A 21,535-nucleotide genomic window follows, 5' to 3' on the forward strand; every position below is an offset into this window, starting at 1 on the left:
CAAGGCAAAAAATGTGTATAAAACCTCATTACCTAAAAAATACTAATAAAAACGTCAAGTTCGAAGTGGTCACCTTCAATAAACCTGCACATTCTAACAATACCCAATAATCCACCATCATGAATGATAAATAAAAAATCATCTCATTTTATTCACAACCAAGTAAACACACATGTTATAACAGCGAGAATATAATAATTCTCTAATGGCCACGTAAGCACGTTTCCGGTTGCATAATACATATTTTAATCCACAAACTAGCTAGCCGGAAATAATCACGGGACAAACAACAATACAATGCGAACCACAATATTGAATGTGGTACATATATGGACGACAGCATTGTTGTGGTTTTGCACTACTTTTATGCATACCACCAACAATGATAACGATGCAATAGTGATAATGTCATAGTTCTAAGCACTAAAAAGGATAACATTATTGTCACTCACACACGCTTGCATTACATACTTTACATACATGCACGTGCTTAATGAATAATTTTGGAAGTTTGCATTTAGCTTCATTTTTTAAATGAAAATGTAATACTCATACACAGTTTAGTTAGTAATTTAGTAGAAGGTCCCTAAAAATAAGAGGAGGAAATTGCTTAATCCATCCATAGTCCAGCCTCTGCACAAAAAGATTGCACAATTTGCATTATTTTATTTTGTCTCATTGAGTAAATAATTTAGACAAAATCTGAATCAGTTCACAATGGTTCACCTTCAAAACTAATCGCTCTCGTTTTTTGCCGTGTCAAGCAATGGATTTGGTGTGGTTATTATTAGTGGTCAGTAACTAAATTCCGTCGTATTCAGATAGACACATCTCGGCTCTCAATAGCTTGACCGTGGGTGTGGCTCGTTATCACGTCTCATGGTCATGGAAGGGCTAGGCAAATTATACAAAAAATTTGACGCCAATAATTTCGGAATTTATAATGGGACGCTGGAAGACGACATGTCTCTGCATCCTTTATCTTGAAATAGTCACATTTTTTTACACAACCACCGCCGCACAAAATGGTAAGAAAGATCATTTTCAATTATTACAGAAATTGATTTCTTGTCATATTTGACAGGATCACAATGCGGCGGGTATTGTACGGACGATGTCGAAAAGTGCAAAAATCGTGGGGGAAGAATCATGGGATTTTGCACGAATGCGTTGGCATGTTGTGATCGTATGTCGTACCTACACTTATACCAACATATGTAGTATGCATGAAAAATAGTGTGAAATTTTCCCATTTTCAGCACTAATTCATTCCGCAGCGAAATGTGGGGATGTCAAGAGAGGGCAACGAATCGTAGATTTCAAATCCCCAGAATTTCCTGCTTCCTCCTCCGGCGATTTAACCTGTCTCGTCAAAATTGACATTCTCAAGGACAACGTTGCCACCCGGTTGGTCCGCCCGTTTACATATATGCATTTTTTTGACAATCAATTTCTCACCTATAATTCACTGGCAGGGTTGACTTTATCCAAGCCAACATGGAGGGTCCTGCCTTCGCCGAGGGGGACAATGAATCCGGTCAGTGCGAAGCGGACATGATTTTCCTCCGCGGATTCGAAACCTGGGCTCCACCTCCACGTTGTGGAAATCTTAGTGGATATTCATGTAGGTGACACGTGACAAGGTGGCACGTGTATTGATTGTTACCCTCTATTTAATCCTTCTCTTCCTCCAGTTCTCATCGATCGAGACATCCCGCAGGCCAAGGGGATGACTTCCCTGTCAATTTTAGCCCTCATGGCGAGTCCCTCCTACCGCTGGCATATCCGAGTCGTGCAGCTCGTCAAGACAAAGTCATCTTCGTCCAAGGACAAGCAAAGTGAGACAGATTTCTCCATCATTTCCAAATCAGCTCATGTACAAATGTATGCATGTCTCACCCCCCGCAGATTCCGTTTATCATTCCACTCCTCCTGCTCACGATGACACGCCCGTCTTCAACAAAGGCAAAAGATCTCTCTCGAACGAGGATTTGGAGAGCAAATTGAGTGACGAAGCAGGGTAAATATGCAATTCATGAGATCCTCTTAAATGCGATCGATTCATCCATTAAATTAATTCCTTTCTCTTAAGTGGGCCGAACTGGAGGATGATCTTGAACGGAGAGGAGACCCACATTTCCCGAGTCCCCTGGCAAGTCAGTTTCCGCTACAAAACAGAGTCGCTGAGTGGGGAGGAGGTCAAGGAGACCGAGAACAAGGGCTGCTCTCCCGGAGAGGGTTCCCACTTTTGTGGTGGATCCATTATCGCGGACCAATTTATTCTAACGGCCAGCCATTGCTTTTATGGGACGTGAGTACATTGCATTGGGGAATTAATCGTTTATAAATGCTTGCATGCGCTCGGACAATGGAGGTCTCCCAGCGGATGCGATCAGATTTTGACCAAATTAGTGTTAACCGGTCACAAATTTAATTAGTATGCAATTTGCAAAAGGCACGATCTCCCAATGGTCGCGTTTAGCGGAGATATTTGCATCCGAAGAGGAGAAAACGTGCAGATAATTTTACAAGTGCAAAACTTGGCACGTTTTCTCCTCTTCGGATGCAAATGCCAAACTGCACATTGGAAATCTCGATTGACGCTAATTTGTACAAAAGCCTTGGATAAAATTCCTATATATCAGGTCAAAAACGAGTGACATGCTGCACCTCCCCTTCGTCAAGGCGGTCGTGGGTGACACAAATCTGTGCAGTGATGACAGTCCTACCTCCTCCGACCATGACGTCGAATCCGTCACGATGCACTACGCCTACGATGGCAGTTTGCTCATCAATGACATTGCCGTCGTTAAGCTGAAGACACGGATTAAGTTCAAAGACCACGTTACGCCCGTCTTGCTCGCAGCCACAGGTTTCCGACTCAACTTTCTTAATTAATTTTGAGAATATTATTAATGTATGCAATTACGTACATCAGGAGATGACTTTTCGGAGCGGGAGGCGTTGCTGAGTGGGTGGGGTGACTACCTCAGGCCCGTCAGTACGAAGAAGAACGACACGATGGAGGACGATGAAGAAGCATCGGAGGAAAATGAGACTGATTTTCCGACCAGCACAACGGAAGTGACGATAAGCACGACGACGACTCCGACGACTCCAACTGCTTTCCCAACCAGTACAGAAGTCACGACAAGTACGACGCCGACGACGACAAGTACGGCGACCACTCCTCCTTCTCCTCCTCCAACTTTCGTCACTACCACATCGACCTCTACTGCCGCCACCACTGTCGAAACCACCACCGATTTTGACTACGAGAACATCACCGTTTCTCCACCCTCCTCAACAACGCCACCACCGCCCCCACCAACCACTCCCCTCATGGAATCTTCCTCTTACACCGTGTCACCCCTCCTTCTCGACCCCGTTACACAATTTGAACTTGACACCCCCACCATTTTACAATCCTCGAAACGTTTCGTCATACAAAATCGGACCGTTTGCAATGCCCGAGACCTTCTACAGTACTCTGCCGCCTCTGCCGCCAGTGTCGAGCATTACCTCAAATACCAAGGCGTCTTTGAGTCCACGCTCTGCACGCTCGGCGCCCCCACCACAAAAAATGATGAACGGCCCGTCTCAACCGGAAAGGGAGACAGCGGCGGAGCTCTTATCGTCTACGTGGACCAAGTTCCCCACGTGGTGGGCGTCGTTAGCTATGGCGTTTCAGAAAACGCGGAGCAGGAAATTTGCAACCCTGGCGTTAATAATGGCACGTTTGACTATTTTTCATCTGTCCCATTTTTCCGGGGGTGGATTGACCTTGTCGTCCTTTCACATCAGAACTACTCCCACGTGGCGTGATTAAAAACAGAGGTCAACGCCGCCATTTTACCCAGATAAATCTGATTTCCTATCCCTTCAGCATTGGGACTGCCTAAAATTGGTCGGCGTTGACCTCTGACTCAAAATTAAAAACAATTCGTATACCCGTCTTCCCAATAAGAAGTTTTAATTGTTGAATACAGAGGGGTGGGACAGAAGAAGGAGCCACTTTGCCTAAATTTATTCCGGCCTTATTATTCGTTTGTGAAGTTTGGTAATTGGTTCAGTGTGAAGCCCTTTAGTTTATCTAACGAGCCTCAGTCGCTTTTTCCAACCAGTCATGACCTTTGACACAATTTTCAGAGTGATTCTGCACCACTCGTCCTGAACACTTTTCCAAAGTGCATCAAAACGCACGCGTTTTCCTTTCAAGAAGGCTCTGTTTTAAGTACTCGAATCCAAAAAAAAACATCGGATTGATATCAGAGGAACTAACGAGAGTTTCTATAGTAGGAATAATTGTTATACCCAAACTTTTTTTTAAATCCTTCGTGTAGGCTGATATTTTGTGAGAAATAAGTTGGGATGAGAGCATGATCTCGGGATTTCCTACGAGTCACTTGCTGTAGGTCATTGTGAATGACTCTAGAAATGTTCTCCTACTAACGTTTAACATTTTCGCCATGCAACTTTTAGTTGGTGGATTTACCGTTTTGGCGAAAAATTGATTTTCCGGATAAACTTTTTGGTTCAAGCGGATCTTGGGGATCCTTTCCGTGGGGGTGGAGCTCTAACCGCTTTTTCCCTCCGCTTGATTCCAACGTTTTTAAGTACATTAGAAACGTACTTTCGATCGACGATAAATCCATTTGCAGCAAATTTTCTAACAATCGCTCTCTGGCTCAGTATGTCTTTGGAAAACACTTTTATGCGTGCCTCGCACTCTGGGGGGTGCTGCAGGGGCATTTTTAACCGTAGGGAAAATCTGAATAGTGCTAAATTTTCGTTAACTATCTGGGTATGACATATGCAAATTTTGAAAATGCCGCGACTGTGCATCACACGCCACCCCTAAAATTCAAGTGGCTCCTTCTTCTGTCCCACCCCTGTAGTTACAGTTGTATAATTAATTAGTTTAGATGTAATTATGTACATACATAAGTATTTATGTAAATGAGATAGTATAATGAGTATTTTAAGTAAATTGTAATTTGTTTGTTTCGTCTGCACAACGTTGTTCGTTGGAGGGCATAAGTTTTCACGGTTTGCTGAGGTCTTCATACTTTGGTGCTGGCCCGGTCATGGCGAGTGCTTCTTCATACGTCGGCGGCACTGCAGAAATTATTGCCACAAATTATTAACATAACACAATCTGTGCTTCATTTCTTGCGGCAATGCTACATACATTTCTGGACTGGAAAGCAAGAAATGCAAGAAATGCAAAGTGCAGGAAACTGCAAGAAAGTGAAGCTTCTCGCTCCATGCATTTCTTGCAGGCAAGGCCTGACAGGAGCAGGTTAATTGAATGGGTGATCTAAAATTGCATGCGAACGAGCCACCATACCGACAGTCCTCAAACTAAACCACAACTAAACAGACTAAAATGACGATTTACTTCTTGTATGATGGCTCTCATGTTGGGGAAAAACAAGCAGATCGGAGTGGGGTCCATCCAACCACAATGTGTATCTAAGTTGGTTTATTGACCGTGGTCAGAAACATTAGTTAAGAATTACTTAAAAATTATTTCGAAAATATTTGTCATGAAGAAATAATGAGAATTTGAAGGTTATCGTAATTTGGTAACAAGTTTGGTAACATGCTACCTGTACCTGACGTTGAAACTGAGTCTCAACAACCTCACAGAATTTTATACATAAAATACATGCCTTGTATGTGTTGTATATAACATTCTAGTGATGGTGGTGATGAGTGATGACGTAATGTTTATGTTCTCAACCAAATCAAAACATCACGTGGCTTGCATTCTCGCTGAACAAAGAGCAATGGTACTCCCTCTGCTTATATTAATAAAACTCTATGCTTGCAGGTCAAAATACAAATTGTTGCAAAAAATTACTTTCTTCCCACTATTTCTTGTAAGTGGTTACTTCCACCCACAATTTTTGATAAAATTTCTTAAAGAAATCGTTCTTACACGTCTCCATCGATGCCGACCTGAACCTGCCTCCCCGTCCACCCAGCCGCATTGGGGTGCTGCAAATAGAGAATCGCCTCGTTCTCGGGGGAGGAGGAGCCATTCTCGTGGTCGCGGAACCTGCCGTGCAGGACGCATAGTCTGGACTGTCCCCTTCACCATTAGTGGCAGCGGCAGAATGAGAGGGTCGCGGATCTTGCAGGGACGCAGACCTCTGACAGTCTCGCAGTTGTCGGGGAGCTCGAAATCCTCGCGTCAAAACGTCCGCTAATTTTTGGCTGCAATTAAATTAAACAGTTTTAATCTTGCACTAATTACTTAATATTCATTGTTTGTGATTATTTAGTTACTTTGCTTTCACCCAGTTGCTAACTTTCTCCCTAAAAATTGGCACAATCTAATAAGTCAAACTGTTTATATGCATTTCACTGATAACACTGACCAATTTGGAGATGGAGGTACACCCAAAAATCTGCACACGGCTTGGCAAAAATCCAGACAATTGTGGTTTATCATGTCGTAATGGATTCCTCTGTCAATTCCAATTATTTATTTAGTGATAACAATTAACCAACAATTAACTTATTTTACCCACCGGAACCTCTCATACTTCATGTTGACCAACCACTCGACAAACTCGTGTCGTTTTTTAGACGTCTTTCCCAGAAATTCTCGCTTTCTCAATTTACATCCGGGATACTGGGGCATGGGGTCTTCCCCATTGCGTGGAATCTGACCCCAAAATAAATAAGGTCACATTGAAAAATATTCGACTGATAAGTTCGACTCACCGAGCTCTTGAGGACTCCGCTGTGCCCATATTCCAGCAACCTATTGTACACAATGATCCCCACGTGGTCAATCGCTTCTGGCATCGTGCTCGACGAACTGCTCGTACTTCCTGGGGACACATTTTTCAAAATTAACATTCCCATAAAACTTGTTATGAAATTTTTCTATCTTTTCCCAAAATGAACAGGATGACATACTGAGAAACAGCTTCCCAAAAACGTTCGTGGCCATGTTCATCGTCAAATCCCAGGAGCACGACTCCACAGAAAAGTAGTCATTCGACTCCATTTTATTATCAGGTAATTATAATTTTACGTCGTAAATACAAAAATGTGGCAATATTTATGTCGATAATGAAGCCCGTAAAATTGTACGTATAAGAGAGAGAAAGAGAGAGCTTAGATAGTTTTCTCCGCTAAAAATACTTTCACCCAGCTGCGTAATTTATATAAGTTGGAGCTAAATATTTTCATGAATTACACCAAGACCAGAGAGTAAATAGTTTTTAAACGGCCTGCTGCTGCAACTGCTGCTCCTCGTCTCTGCGACTCGGAACGTGTATTGTTGTGTTCGTCAGGCTTTCTCCACTTTCACCAACTGTGTAACTGCACCGTCCCAAATTGTGTGTTTTTCTCTGGTGAAAGCATATCGATCTATTCGCAATTGCAGACTGAATAAGAATCCATCCATCCAGCAAAGCATAAGCACTCCTGCAGTGCAAAAGATCCGCAGGCAGCTCACCACCAGCGTTCGTGGAACAAATACAACAAATTATGTAGGTCTGCTGCTTGCCACGTTTTATGTGCGAAATGAATTGAATTGCCAGTCAACCAGCCAGCCAGAGACGCACGGGAATAATAATAATATCATTTCGGAGGCTGTAGAGAAAGTAAATTAGATCAAGTGGTGGTGTGCAATAAAGAGGAGACTGATTTACTGCGAATATCTACCTACTTACATCAGCCTTTCGTGCAGATAATCCAGTCATGAAAATCAAACTGGGTTCCGAGAAAGTATGTCTGCAATGCAATGTCTGTACACGAGGACAGAACTTCTCGTACGGAGGAGAACTGCTCCTACATCAATTATGGATTATGCAATGCAATTACATAGCTTGATGGATGGATCTGTCTCAGAGAAGATAAGATGTGCATGTACTTTTAGACTAAGTACGCGTTAATATTTCATGGTGAGAATGAAAAACGGGCTGTTCTACATACAGCATTTTACTCAATCAAGTCCATGCAAGGGGGACTGAGCGAGTAGAAATGCATGCAAAGGATTCAGGTACTTCAGAAGGCAAGAGTCTGAAAATGGGATGCATGCAAAAGGTGGACTGGATGAAGGGGAAGGAATATAGGGATCACGTAAGGCTCGTGCTTCTATTACGAAACTGAAGGTATATCCAAAACCCGGGTGTTTTTCATAACAACATCATGATCCAACCGTCTCGTGTGTGTATCCAGGACAGGACGGAGGACACATTTCTTCATCCTCGTGATCTTTTCACCCACCTTTGATTACAATCGTAATAATAATAACATTCCCAAAATTACTTTATTGCTCCACAAACTGTACTGAATTTGTTTCTATTATTTACCCATTTCAGGCCATACACGGTTAAAAATAACATTAATCACTCCTCTAGGATGGCGAAAAATAGGGGAATCCATACCTTAACACAGACCTTGATCGTCACCACTTTCTTCTTCCTACCCACGCAGCATTCCTACACGTCGTCTTCATCCCCACTGGCGAAAAGCATTGGCGTCACAATCCAAGATTTCGTCACCATTTCGTCCTCCTTCTCCTCCCCCTCACAAACATTCAAGGGCACCCCAGGCCACAAAATTGTAGAACTCAAGCTCTCCTGGGCCCTCCTCCTGCCCGACGTGGCCTCCCAAATTCGACACAATTGTGGCAAAAACCTCTTCAACGGGATGATCAAGTCGTCCTACAATAAGGGCAAAGACTACACAAAGTCCACCCAGACTGATCTCCTCAAATCCGTGAACTGCTCCTTCACCAAAGACCACGCCGTGCTCACGCTCTATCACGACTCCCACTCAGACTTTGCCGTCTCCTTGACGCGAAGAATCATCGCCCTCAGACTGTCCCCGTTCCAAGGGGAGGATTCCAATGAGGTTTGTTCCATCAAGCTGCGCGGCTACGAAAAGTTTGGCGTTATTTTTGTCGCCTACAAAAAGACGGGGGGCGATGGGCTCTTCACCATCGTCAAGTTTCCCAAGGGTTTCGTCAAGTTTGTCGACGTCGTGGGGCTGGAGAAGCGGGGCTCCTCCGTCTCCATCTTTGACCCGAAGGCAGGAAAGGGTAAGACCTTTCTCAGGAGTAAGGACTGCATCCAAGTCCTCCTCCGATTGAGGAGGGACGAAGATGAGGATGACGGCAATGACGACCTGGATTTGGACGTGATTGAGAATTTTTGCATAATCGAGTGCCAAGACGTTAGTCCCGGAGCGGATAAGAAGGTCGGAAAGGTGCAAAAGATAAGAAACAAGACGAAAACTAATACTCCTCCTCATCGCGAAAAAACTGAACTCTAAAGAAAAAAAGACGATATTTCAATTGTTATGTCATTTATTTATTTCACGACAATAAAAAAACGGGCTAAAATTCCTTGAACTTGATTATTCTTGCACGGTTTGACACGATTACGACATATTTTTCATCTTCCTGTCATGCTTGCCATGTCGTATTCTTATGATTTCATGTAAAAAGTGAACCTCCACGTCGTCGCATAAGTGCATAAATCCAGAGCAAAAAGTTTTCACGGTTGGGTGAGAAATCCATTTTTTGCGATTTACACAAATATTTTATTGTCTCCACTTGTTTCGTGAGTCAAAATCCATCTCAATTCCAGTACATTTTTGGTCTGAGAATAAGTTCCACGTCGTCTCAAGACGTGGGAGATTAGCGAATCTCCTTCTCGCTAATTTCAATAAGCTCGTTAAATTTTAATTTGCTCATTTCCAGCAACATAACAAACCACACATAATCATCTTAACATTAGCATAAGTATTTTTTCCCCTTTGTGATGATCCCAACAACAATAACAGCACAACAATGGCAACGACGACGACGATTAAAAGAGGAAGACATCACTCGAGCAGCAGCTCAGATTCGTTACGGAAATTGGATTTGGTTTGGCGTGGACTCTTCTGTATTAAGAAGATAATTAACACAGCCAGACGCCTTATTAAGTAAGACTGCATACATAAACTCGTTTATTGACTCACCTTGAAGAGATTGCTGGCAAGATTGATCCAATTCAGTGAACAATTCATTTACGTGAAACATACACAAAATTCTTAATATTTAACCAAACGTTTGATGAGATGAGTGAGGTACCTAAAATAGTATTTTGTGGATCTGGTAAAATTAGGTATGGGTGCCGTTTAAGCATGATTATGGAAGCATTCAAGCAAACAATCTTAGCATTTTTCATTCCAGTCGCCACTTTGCCACTGGAGAGGATTACAGTTAAATAATTGCTAACAAAATGCTACAGCTAATTATTTATTAAAGACTTTCAAGCATTAAATAATTTGTGCAAACTAATTTGATTGGAGTGAAAAGTGTTATTGTAATTTTATCATGTTGATTCGTAAAATTCCTTGAAAATGAGGTCGTTTATTTCTCATAATTTTGTGGTAGTGTTATTTATACTGCTCACCCCCACGAACGCACGAGACCATCAGGACGCCGCCGTGATGGCGCACGTGGTCGGAAGTGGTGCGATGAACGTGGACCACTACTTCCACACTTTGGGGGTAGCGTGTGAAAATAGGAATCCCGCATTTTGGAAAACTATCCAGCAGGTCAGTACATAAATATTTGCATATTACTCGTATGCAAAAACTCTTGACATTTTTGAGAAATATTTTTGCAGGATCGCTCCCAATGCATGAGTACGAGAGGAGGAGGAGGAGCGGATAAGGATTATTACGCAACTCTGCCACAAGGCTCGTTCGAGAAAATGTGTCGAAATTGGAGAAGGAATCATGTTTGCAATATTAATTTTGGTCGTGATTTGAACCAGTGTTTGGACAGGACGAGGGGATCGGATGCTTTCGAATTTATGGAGGCCTACGCTAATTTTGCTTGTCGTGATGTCCGTGACACGGAGAGTAAGACCCCACCCAGCAATGGTTAACGACAATTAACTTATCTTTAGAGGGTGGATATGTATTTATTTTCAAGATTTTCATTTGATGAGTGAAACTTTGTGGGTGTGTTTCCTAACTTTTATACCTTGCAAAAGTTTCAAAATGTTTTTACATCCAGGTTTCAGACATATAAATAATAAATATTTCCGTTATTATTTGCGTAAAATTTGCAGATATTTGTTTTCAAAATTTATATACTTATTTTGTAAATATTTCAACGGTGTGAGACGAGTTTTTTTTCCTCAAAGAAATTGGACCACAAAAATCCAGTGCATTTCACTCATTTCACTGATTTTTCGTAAATACATATTCGCCCTCTGCTAATTACGCAATTATTATTGTATCTTCCAGATCAATTAGCAGTTCACACTCGGAGACACGCGCCTGTCGTGTCGCCTGGCGTTTTTAAATGTTTCCCGGAACTACAGGACCGAATTTTGAATTGTGTCAAAGCAAGGGCAGTGGATACTTATGCAGATTCACTGTGCAGGTCAGACACCACAAACTAATTAATTCCCTCAACTATTTTATAATGACAATAAAGATATCAAAAATGAAATTTTATTATTTCCCTACAGCCAATTTTACACAGTACAGCAATGTTTCGCCCGATTTTACACGGACTCGAAAAGTTGTGACCACCACGGAGTGGTCGATTACTTGAGAGATTTATTCAAATCCATGGCATTCACGATGAAATGTTCTGGAACGGAGCATGTCTGGGACCACAATTCCATCGCAGCACGACCAACGCCACGACCAAACGCATATCGACAAGATGACGAAATACGTCGTTATCGCCCTGTCTCCATTCCCTATAATCTACAGGAATCTCACCCCTACAACAACTTTCCAGCCTTTCGAGACATTGAGGGACCACCCCCACCCGTTCAATTATTCAATAATCAATTTGCATACCCACGTGACGATGATTCGATACCTTTAAACCTCCAAAATTCTGAACCTCCTCTTCCACTCCGATTTTGGAAGGCTGTTCCCCTCCAAACTCCTCCCACGACGACATATCCAGCACCCCCACAACAACGACCATCGTCCCCTCGTCCAACCTTGCCGTCACCACAATCTCAACTCAAATCTCAACAAGACGAGCCCGAGTCGCCGCTTGGAAAGTGGTTTAACCTTCAACAGAAAAAGTATTCCTCTCCCACGAGCGGCGGTCCTGCGTGGGCGTGGGGATACGAACGCTATGCTCAGCCTGGCGGTGTGTCGGACATGGACAAATTCTACTCGTATCGGGTCGAGCAGAATGATCAGGGAGACAATCCTGACCTTAATCGCGGAGTGTACGATGTTTACAAAGTTCACTACGATACGCGATACGGACTTCCACCAAGATCAAGGGGGCTGAGCAATCGGAATCCAAAGTCTAAAGTGGATGAACCTCCCCTCATGACGACGTTAGATGACCTGCACGATAACCACTTTCGCCAATTTAAGGATGACCATTTCTTCCAGATTCAGACCACACCAAAGTCCACGCTCCGATTTATCCACTCTGTTCCTCCAACCCCACCGCTACTCGTCTCCACGAGAAGGACCGTCAAAGATGTCACACTCCCAAAAAGTGTAGACAATAAAGCACGTGACAGTGGTGATGATGGTCATCCAAATTACAAAATTATCATCCTTTCCAACACCACTGTCTCTCCGCCGATTCGTATCATGGTCAAAGGCAAGGATGGAGTACGCTTCCCTGACGCCACACTACCGCCGCCCGGTTGGAACTTTACGTTTCATAATCCTCCTCAACTACTTTGGCCAGTCGTGTCAACAAGAAAGCCGCCTCCCTTGACCAAGATCATTGTGACGGAGGGCCCAACATCGTACGCACAACAGAGAAGAATAAAATACGACCAAGACAATTTCCCCACGACGACGCCACCCTTAAGTGATCGCCATCCTTCAACATCACCCAGATCGTTTAGATTTCGGTCTAAGAATGACAAAACTTTACACCAATTTTCATGGCACACTTCCACAGCACCACAAAATGAGAACGTCATCATAATCCCTGGCAGCGCTACTCCGCGATACCACTTGTCACCCTCCAATAAGAACTATACCTTTCCACCCTGGCCAGCACGTCCAAGAAACCAGCGCCCAGTATTAATCTCGACCACGATGCAACCACGTGCGTCGTCTGAAGAGGAGCCCCTTCCACCAATCTCAACAAGAAGACCGAATAAAATCCTGAGACGGGTCAAAGTCAGGAAACGTCCGACCACGACCACAACCACAACCACGACCGAGTTCAGCACGACAGATTATTATAGTTAAAATAACAAGATCATTTTAATTTTGTAAAATTCTAATTGTACAAAAACTTTTAATTGTATATAAATAAATCTACACGTCGTCCAGTGGTAATCAATTAGTGCTTCTTATTATACTTAGATTTTAAAATGTCCCAGAAAACGAGGCTCAAGAGGGTGTGAGGTCCCAACCGGAAGTAGATTGCGGTCCACCCTTTAAAAAAGCCAAGGACACCTTCCGCTCGGAATATTTTCCATGCACAGTTCCTCACCGTCGAGTACATCAGACCTGAAAGTAATATTAGTAGCAATTATGTAATAGCTTGATAAAGATGTAGATGGAATTATACACAGAGCGTACTCACGTCAACCTTCGCATATCTCGCATATCTCGCATATCTCGCAAATTGAGCATAGCAATATAACCACGGTTGCTTGACAATAAGTATCTTAGCAGTGTAATACGGTTGCGACAAATGAAGCATTTCGAAAAAAAAATCATTTTTGAAATCGTTGGTACTTTTGCGATGGTAAAAAGTACAAAAAAGTACCAACGAGTTTGACCTCGAATAACTTTTCAATAGGCAGAGATAGGGACTTACTTCTCAAGGATGAAATCATCCTAATTTTTAGCTTGATTTTTTAAGCTAAAAATCTCGAGTGCACTATTTCGGAAAATTAAAACGTTTATTTCGAAGAATATCTCTAAAATTTAAGTTTTTCAGGAATTTTACAGTCAATTCTTATCTCACAAAATTCTATAATATACCAAAATGATCGTATGATCTAGACCGATCGATTGACACCCCACTGGAGGGTGTGAGATAATTTGATCCAGATTTGACCTAGGGGGTCATCTCAATCCTCCAACTTAGCAACGGTCCACTCACACCATTTTTATAGTACATAATAATTTCTTCAAAAATGAAAATTTGTATTGGAAACAATTCATTTGTCGCAACATGGTTAGAAGTGTAAAGTTGTCAAGCAATATTGCAATATAACTTGCGAAGTTTTGCGAGATATGCGAGATTTCGCAAAAATTTTGCTGGAAAACCATGGGATTTTTTTCGTAAATTTACCCAGCAATTTGGTATGTTCTTACTTCGCAAAAAATCTTCGCAAACTCATCCTCACCATCTCCAGCAGGAGAAATTAAAGAAATCTATGGAAACAATAACAAAATTGGTATTTTTCAGTACATTTGCGAGATTAGATAGATTTGCGAACTCAAGGTTGCTTGACAACGTTAGTAATAATTACAAGGTTGCGAAAATTGCTTCGACGCCTAAAAAACTTCAATTTTCGAAAACCTTTTGGAACCAGTGGTGGATCAGACTTCCGTGCTGATTAAGAAGGCAATGGATCTTTATCTGCACAACATCGCTGGTTGTGCACCGGTTGACGTTGCTTGTCTGAAGGATAGACTTCCTGTACCTGTCAAATTTGAGGATGGGTATGATTATGAATGCGACATGTCGACAACACCAATAAGAAGCATTGTGCCAAATTTCATGTAAATCGGACGAGAAATGGCGAAATTATGGCATGGCGACGAAATTTGGCGAAAACAAGGGGGTGGCAGTGGGTGGGACCTTGCGACATGTCGACAACACCAGAAAGAAGTCTCTGTCGAAGTTGGATGAAAATCGGACGAGAAATGGCGAAATTATGGCATGGTGACGAAATTTGGCGAAAACAAGGGGGTGGCGGTGGGTGGGACCTTGCGACATGTCGACAACACCAGAAAGAAGTCTCTGTCGAAGTTGGATGAAAATCGGACGAGAAATGGCGAAATTATGGCATGGCGACGAAATTTGGCGAAAACAAGGTAGTGGCGGTGGGTGGGACCTTGCGACATGTGGATAACACCAAATAGAAGTGTTGTGCCAAATTTCATGCAAATCGGACGAGAAATGGCGAAATTATGGCATGGCGACGAAATTTGGCGAAAACAAGGTGGTGACGATGAGTGTGGCCTTGCGACATGTCGATAACACCAAAAAGAAGCGTTGTGCCAAATTTCATGCCAATCGGACGAGAAATGGCGAAATTATGGCATGGCGACGAAATTTGGCGAAAACAAGGGGGTGGCGATGAGTGTGACCTTGCGACATGTCGATAACACCAAAAAGAAGTCTCTGTCGAAGTTTAATGGAAATTGGACAAGAAGTAGCGAAGTTATGGCATGGCGACGAAATTTGGCGAAAACAAGGTGGTGGCGATGAGTGTGACCTTGCGACATGTCGATAACACCCACAAGAAGTGTCTGTCTAAATTTGATGGAAATCGGACAAGAAATGGCGAAATTACGGCATGGCGACGATATTTGGCGAAAACAAGGGGGTGGCGTTGGTTGGGGCCTTGCGACATGTGAACAACACCAATAAGAAGCGTTGTGCCTAATTTCATGCCAATCGGCCGAGAAATGGCGAAATTATGGCAGGGCGACAAAGGTTGTCGCCATGCCCTGCATTTATAAGGGGGGAGCTGTTAGCCGCCCTTAAAAGGGCGTTTCCAGAGCACACGACGAGGACGTCGCTCCCTCGTGCTCCACACGGGTCGGCCCCCACTCGCGCCCTGAGGCGCAAGGGGGGTCTACCTCCACCGACCGGGAAAGCCCTGCCCACGTCACCGCCTCTGCAACTGCGTTCCCCTAGGGGGCCCGTCTGACCCTCGCCTTACGAGGTGGGAGCGCACCCGTAAATCGGCCCCCATTAACCTTTAGGATCCCAGTCCACGAATGTCATGGAATTTATTAAATTTTCACTTAAATCCCATGTACACGAGTGTCATGGAATTTGTAAAACATCCCATAAATCCCAAGTCCACGAATGTCATGGAATTTTGAAATTTGACCGTGTGTCCCAGATACATGAATATCATGGATACGCGACAAAATGCGTTGAATCCCGTATACACAAATACGTGTATTTTCAAAAAATTACAAATTTGGCGACCGTGGAAACGTTGCATGAAATTGAAGGGTTTTGATATGGTGCTCGATTTTTTGCCCGAGTTAGGGCTTATGGAATCGTGATGGTTGTCCGTCTGTCTGTCTGTCCGTGAACAGGATAGAGCCAAAACGACTTACCCGATTCACATGAAATTTTTGGTGTATGCAAATTTGACAAAGTTAGAGAACGAGTTCGCAGATGGGCGAAATTGGTCAAGTGGTTGACCGGTGGGGGTCGTCTGAGTGATGGGGTACTATACACTAAAATTTCAAAATTGTCATAAAAAGCTGAAATTTGGTATAGAGCTTGCTAATGGCTTCTATTGAAAGAATATGAAGTAAAATTGCAAAATCTTACAACTGAGGGGACCCTATGGGGGACCCATACCGGTTTTAAGACAGTGTCCTAAAAATATAAAAATCGGCATAGGGATACTGGATGGGTTCTCATGAAAGTATATGAAGTTCAAAGTGGTCAATGTGTAACCTTAGTGACCCTAGAGGGTGACCCATACTGGTTTTTAAAAGTTGCTATTTTCAGGTGGAATTTAGGATAATGACTTCCGAATAGCAAATAAAACTTTGGAAGATTTGAAAGAAGCAAGTCACAGTGGTCCTGGTAAGGAAGGATTTGTAAATACTCCACAAAATAACAAATATTCTGCACACATTCGACCATTCCCAACACGGGGTGTGGTAATCGCAGTCCGGTCAATTCGGACAAAAATTTAGGAGCGGTCCGTCCTTGACTAAGGACATTGTATAATTGCAGACAATGTAGGTTTGTGGCTATTTTTGAAAATCGATATGGGTCACCCCCCTCCTCCACCCCATATTGCCCCTCTGGTTAAATATTTTTAGATTTCCCCGAGTCTTTCATTACACGCCATTAGCACTCGATGTGCTGAATTTCAGCTTTCTAACGATATTTTCAAGTTTGGTGTCGATTCCACCCACCTATTTATATGACCTCACTCGACAGATTTGGCTCACTTGCTAACTTGATTATTTTTGGCACCTGCAAAATTTGAAGGCAAACCGTTTTGGGTGTATGGTATCGGTGGACCGACAGACAGACATGGCAAATACATAAGGCCTCACTGGGCTAAAAATTTCTGGTTCGGGCTATGCGAAGCTGTACTAATAGGTTTTTCATCACGGTAAAACTATATGTATATGGGAAGTAGTTTTTGTGGATTATCATTGCATATGATAATACAAATATATTCCGTTGGTTTTTTCTTGAAAATAAAATTCGGGTCGGTGTGGTCGAAAAAGATTCAGCAGCTTGGGTGCGTGAGGACAGATAGCTGACAATTATTTGGGCCTTAAAGGGCATTTAATTGAAGATTAATTAGGGACTTAGTGATACGTTTTTTCGTGACAACAATTTTGAAATGGGATCCTAAAGGTTAAGGCTTCGAACTCGGGAACCCGGTCGGCCCCAAGGGGAGGTATCGCTAAAGAGCGGCGTCACCCAAGGGTTGGAGGTAGAGAGCCCCTCTCACTTGCCAAGCGCCACCCGCACTTTTGGCAAGCCCCGCCGGCTCCCCACCCGGTGAGCCTGCTTGGTGGGAGGAGCATTGGAGGGGGACCTTCCCGTAAGGCTCTCCCCTTGCAGCGTTGCTCCCCCGGACCACCCCTCCAACGGGAAGAGAGTCGGGGCTGTGGGACAAACCACGGGTGGACCCGACTCCCCAGAGAGGCAGGGCGGTCCAGGGGCGCGGCTACAATGGGGAGCTCACCCAGGGACACGTCCCCCACGAGCGCCTCCCGCAGACTGACAAAAATTTCTGGTGCAGCTCCTTTTATACCCTCTGGAGGGCGGTGAAAGTTCTGCTATAAATAGACCCGGTGAAAGTTCTGCTATAAATAGCACCCTGTCATACTGTACGACTGGGTGCTATTAATAGCCTATGTATATTCATAGCACCTGAGATAAGCGGCCTCACATGTTCCGTGTTTACAATTGTTACAAGTAATTCATCATTAATAATTAATTATTTCAACGTTGTTGAGGTTGGGTAAATGTCGAATGATTCTTATAGTTTTTTAGCCCGAACCAGGGCTTATGTAATTGTCATATCCGTCTGTCTGTCTGTCTGTCCGTCTGTCTTTCGATAGCTCTCGAACGAGTTGACCGATTGACTTGAAATTTTTACCATATGCATATTGGACAAAGTTAGGAAACGAGTTCGAAGATGGATGACATTGGTCCAGTGGTTGACCGGTGGGGGTCATCGGAATGGGTGGGGTATTATGCACCAAAATTTCAAAATCGTCATAGAAAGCTCAAATTTGGTACAGAGGTTGCTAATGGCTCCTAATGAAAGAATATGAAATGAAATTGGAAAATTTGTCAACTGGAGGTACCCGAGGGGGTGACCCATACCGATTTTTCAAAATCATCCAATCGAGCTGAAATTTGGTATAGAGGCTACTAATGGCCCGTAATGGAAGAATATGTAGTGAAATTGGTAAAATTTTCATCTAGAGGGACCCTATGGGGTGACCCCCACCGATTTTCAGAAATTAACATAGAAAGCTGAAATTTGGACCAGAGATCCATACTGCTTTTTCACGAAATAACATGAAGTTAAATATGAACAAAAATTAACCAGGGGCAGAGCTGGGATAATCCTGATTAAGGATTATGGATTTTAATCCCGGATTATGGATTATTAATCCATAATCCCTAATCCGGCAATGTGAGATTTTTGTAGATTAATCCCAATCCACAATCCCGATTTTTCTGGAATTAGAATTAATCCGGGAATAATCCCATTTGATTTCATTAATCCATAATCGTGATTACGGATTACTAATCCTGATTAATCCCAATCATGATTACTAATCATGATTACGTATTCATGATTAATTCTCAATCTGGATTACTCAGTTCAATTCCCATAGTTCCATTCATCCCACATAGGAGTGGCAATCCGTCGGATCGGATCGGATTATGACGCCATGGGATTGATCCGGTTCGGATTAAGCAGGTGTTCGGATCAAACAGTCAATCCGATCCGATTCGGATTGATCCGCGGATTTCGGATCGGATCGGATTGCCACTCCTAATCCCACAGTGTAGCTTGAAGTCTCAAGTTCTCATAATGTTGTTCTGTCAGCTACCATTTGAAGAATCAACATGTTCTCGCTGCCCTGTGCTACATACATATATCAATTGAAACTGGCGTCATTTTTATATAAAACCACGTAGTTGAAATTTTTTGCGCTAGATATAGTGAAAAATCATTAATCACCAAATTAATCCGGATTATTAATCCATAATCCATAATCCCGAAATTTTAAGAATTTATGGATTAATCCGGATTAATCCTGACATGAATTAATCTCACGAAAATAATTTAATCACAATCCACATTGTTTTGTGGTTAATCATAATCCTTAATCCACCCTCAAAAACCAATAATCACCCAGCTCTGACCAGGGGGGGCTATAGAGACGACCTCCACTAGGAAGGGAAGGATAGTAAATATTTTTAAAATTTGGAGCCTAGTAATACGAAGGATTGATGGAAAAATTAGTGCAAAATAGTAGCACATAATTTCATAGAAAACTACTGACAAACATAGGTTTACTAATCGTTCCTGGTTCGGGCTAAGCAAAGCTGTACTGATAGGTTTTAGTCGCTGATTTCGAATCTGAGGTCAGTTTTTCGATTGCGACATCATGGGAAGGGACACAGGGCCAATTAATTATGTTAAAATAACATGTAAAATTATAAAGCTGCAAATATAAGGCTGGGTTTGGTAGTAATTGATGAATAAATTAAAAGTTGACATAAATTCATGTAACTCTTGTCAATCAGAGAGTGAAACGTTTGGGAACCCATCACTTCTGCCACTATGTGATAATTTTTGTAATACCCAATCTACATGCCAACTGCAACTTTTTCTCTTCACACTGTGAAGTTCACAGTCTTCATGCTTACTTTGATGATGAAAAAACTTCAATTTTTCATAATTTACTGTCGTAACCTTGTATTATGATAAATAATTGTCAAGCAATCTTGTTGCGAACTCATATTTTGCGAATCCCCTCACGACAGAAATATTTTGATCTTCGCCTTTCTTTCATTTGCTAAATGAGTTGCGATGCGAAATAAAAAGTTGTCGTGAGTACGCCCATTTTCACTCTCTACAAATAGTACCAATTTTCGAATAGGTCCTTCAAGTTCATATTTATACAAAGGCTCTAATACAAACTATAATGTCATTATGCCCCCAGTCCCCCAGCCCCCAGAGTAGAAAAAATCCTCACCTTTCCCCTTGGCGTCCACGCCCTGATTGTAAAACCGAGTGGAGACCAAATCCAGCGGTGCCATTGCGATGGACACCAGCACTCCGGAGAGTAAACTCGCGATGAACGCGTTGATCACGCTCCCCTCGGGAAACCACCCTTTCGACGTCACATACTCTGCCCATAAATAAATTAGTTACGTAATTGCACATAGCGAAATATTTATCCTCATAACATGCACACACCTCTCGCCTTGGCAAAAGTGGGGAGTTGCACGGCTGACACGACGACAACTCTCACCAGGGTGGTAGACATTCCTCTCCACAAACCAAGGACGCCATGCGACTGAAAAATCGACTTGACCGCGGCGCACATTCCACTCGCACTGTGCTGATGCCCAACAGCTATTGCGGACGCGTTCGACTTGGACTGAAGTTGCGTCTTGATCTACAACAAGAATTTCAGACGCCATATAAAATCAGTGTTTGGTTTCTACATTTCTTGCACTGCAAAGGAAGAAACGCAAGAAATGCGGCATTTATAATTCCATCCCCACCCCCATCCACCCCCAAAAACCACTTTCGTGCACCCGAAACACTCCAAAATTAACCGAAATGTTACTCACGAGACAGAATGGTGACCCAATGACGCCGCCCGTGGCACCGCAGACGCTCGCGACCATCACGCTGCGGACAGGGTCGACCTTTCCAGTCGCCCCGTTTTTCGTGAACCCCCTGCTCTCTCCCTTGTGGAACAGACCCAGGCGGATCCCATTCATGACGAATTGGTACCAGAGCGCGGGGACGAGTCCTTTCTGGATCGCGGTTGCACCTTCTTTCGTCGCAATGGTATACGCCGCATGGAAAACATTTCTGTAGTGGACTGCATAATTCCCCTTGGCCTGCAACTCGCCTTGAAGTTGCATCCGGATCTTGACCACTTCGAGAGGATTAGTCCAAAATGCTGCGCAAACTGCGGCCGTTCCACCCAAAACGAGTTCCATGCTTGTTAAAATATAAATGTGGTCAGTATTAACTCTGATATGATTTTTATGACGGGAATAAATGTGCTCCACCACTGACCTTGTACGCAGACAGACTGAAACATGCTTTTCATAAGC

At 43.0% G+C, this 21,535-nt stretch overlaps 4 protein-coding genes across 8 annotated transcripts; 2 read left to right on the forward strand and 2 right to left on the reverse strand.

Annotated features, from left to right (window-relative positions):
* Positions 1–104: 104 nt before the first annotated feature.
* Positions 105–4,326, forward strand: LOC118436411. The gene is made up of 9 exons (XM_035854491.1): positions 105–1,028; positions 1,085–1,186; positions 1,260–1,407; positions 1,476–1,624; positions 1,695–1,838; positions 1,909–2,020; positions 2,093–2,311; positions 2,646–2,872; positions 2,939–4,326. The coding sequence occupies exons 1-9, from the start codon at positions 944–946 to the stop codon at positions 3,823–3,825; spliced, it is 2,073 nt and encodes a 690-aa protein (XP_035710384.1). The 5' UTR covers positions 105–943; the 3' UTR covers positions 3,826–4,326.
* A 24-nt stretch (positions 4,327–4,350) lies between these two features.
* LOC110853330 lies at positions 4,351–7,874 on the reverse strand. 3 transcript variants are annotated; one of them, XM_035854497.1, is made up of 8 exons: positions 6,934–7,874; positions 6,736–6,845; positions 6,540–6,676; positions 6,387–6,476; positions 6,295–6,324; positions 5,945–6,222; positions 5,402–5,475; positions 4,351–5,118 (listed from the first exon to the last, which is right to left on the reverse strand). In XM_035854497.1, exons 1-8 carry the CDS (start codon positions 7,022–7,024, stop codon positions 5,086–5,088), a joined length of 843 nt encoding a protein of 280 aa, XP_035710390.1. In that variant the 5' UTR covers positions 7,025–7,874; the 3' UTR covers positions 4,351–5,085. The 3 variants fall into 3 exon arrangements, with proteins under 3 accessions (XP_035710390.1, XP_021957277.2, XP_035710389.1); XM_022101585.2 differs by lacking the exon at positions 5,402–5,475; XM_035854496.1 differs by lacking the exon at positions 4,351–5,118 and having other exon boundaries at positions 5,319–5,475.
* A 1,987-nt stretch (positions 7,875–9,861) lies between these two features.
* On the forward strand, positions 9,862–13,315 carry LOC110853529. Its single transcript, XM_022101803.2, has 4 exons — positions 9,862–10,575; positions 10,647–10,884; positions 11,275–11,413; positions 11,502–13,315. Exons 1-4 carry the CDS (start codon positions 10,378–10,380, stop codon positions 13,219–13,221), a joined length of 2,295 nt encoding a protein of 764 aa, XP_021957495.2. The 5' UTR covers positions 9,862–10,377; the 3' UTR covers positions 13,222–13,315.
* LOC110853037 (solute carrier family 25 member 35) lies at positions 13,218–21,512 on the reverse strand. Of its 3 annotated transcripts, XM_022101260.2 has the most exons (4): positions 21,041–21,512; positions 20,661–20,862; positions 20,437–20,592; positions 13,218–13,485 (listed from the first exon to the last, which is right to left on the reverse strand). In XM_022101260.2, exons 1-4 carry the CDS (start codon positions 21,416–21,418, stop codon positions 13,316–13,318), a joined length of 906 nt encoding a protein of 301 aa, XP_021956952.1. In that variant the 5' UTR covers positions 21,419–21,512; the 3' UTR covers positions 13,218–13,315. The 3 variants fall into 3 exon arrangements, 1 of the variants encoding a protein (XP_021956952.1); XR_004835429.1 differs by lacking the exons at positions 20,437–20,592; positions 20,661–20,862; positions 21,041–21,512 and adding an exon at positions 14,279–14,791 and having other exon boundaries at positions 13,349–13,485; XR_004835430.1 differs by lacking the exons at positions 20,437–20,592; positions 20,661–20,862; positions 21,041–21,512 and adding an exon at positions 14,302–14,791 and having other exon boundaries at positions 13,350–13,485.
* Between the last annotated feature and the right edge of the window lie 23 nt (positions 21,513–21,535).

The sequence above is a fragment of the Folsomia candida genome, unplaced genomic scaffold (genome assembly GCF_002217175.1).
Source record: "Folsomia candida strain VU population unplaced genomic scaffold, ASM221717v1 Fcan01_Sc008, whole genome shotgun sequence".
NCBI classification, from domain to species: domain Eukaryota; kingdom Metazoa; phylum Arthropoda; class Collembola; order Entomobryomorpha; family Isotomidae; genus Folsomia; species Folsomia candida.

Bases quoted from the DNA above. Each gene is read 5' to 3' on its own strand.
- LOC118436411 (XM_035854491.1), top strand. From the start codon at position 944: ATGGGACGCTGGAAGACGACATGTCTCTGCATCCTTTATCTTGAAATA. The intron at 1,408-1,475 runs GTTGGTCCGCCC...ATTCACTGGCAG, and splicing joins AAGGACAACGTTGCCACCCG to GGTTGACTTTATCCAAGCCA. The intron at 2,312-2,645 runs GTGAGTACATTG...CCTATATATCAG, and splicing joins AGCCATTGCTTTTATGGGAC to GTCAAAAACGAGTGACATGC.
- LOC110853330 (XM_035854496.1), bottom strand. From the start codon at position 7,024: ATGGAGTCGAATGACTACTTTTCTGTGGAGTCGTGCTCCTGGGATTTG. The intron at 6,677-6,735 runs GTGAGTCGAACT...TTTTGGGGTCAG, and splicing joins GCGGAGTCCTCAAGAGCTCG to ATTCCACGCAATGGGGAAGA. The intron at 6,477-6,539 runs GTGGGTAAAATA...TGGAATTGACAG, and splicing joins ATGAAGTATGAGAGGTTCCG to AGGAATCCATTACGACATGA.
- LOC110853037 (XM_022101260.2), bottom strand. From the start codon at position 21,418: ATGGAACTCGTTTTGGGTGGAACGGCCGCAGTTTGCGCAGCATTTTGG. The intron at 20,593-20,660 runs GTGTGTGCATGT...ATTTATGGGCAG, and splicing joins CACTTTTGCCAAGGCGAGAG to AGTATGTGACGTCGAAAGGG. The intron at 13,486-20,436 runs GTGAGGATTTTT...TATTACTTTCAG, and splicing joins CGTGGACGCCAAGGGGAAAG to GTCTGATGTACTCGACGGTG.
- LOC110853529 (XM_022101803.2), top strand. From the start codon at position 10,378: ATGAGGTCGTTTATTTCTCATAATTTTGTGGTAGTGTTATTTATACTG. The intron at 10,576-10,646 runs GTCAGTACATAA...ATATTTTTGCAG, and splicing joins TTTGGAAAACTATCCAGCAG to GATCGCTCCCAATGCATGAG. The intron at 11,414-11,501 runs GTCAGACACCAC...ATTTCCCTACAG, and splicing joins TATGCAGATTCACTGTGCAG to CCAATTTTACACAGTACAGC.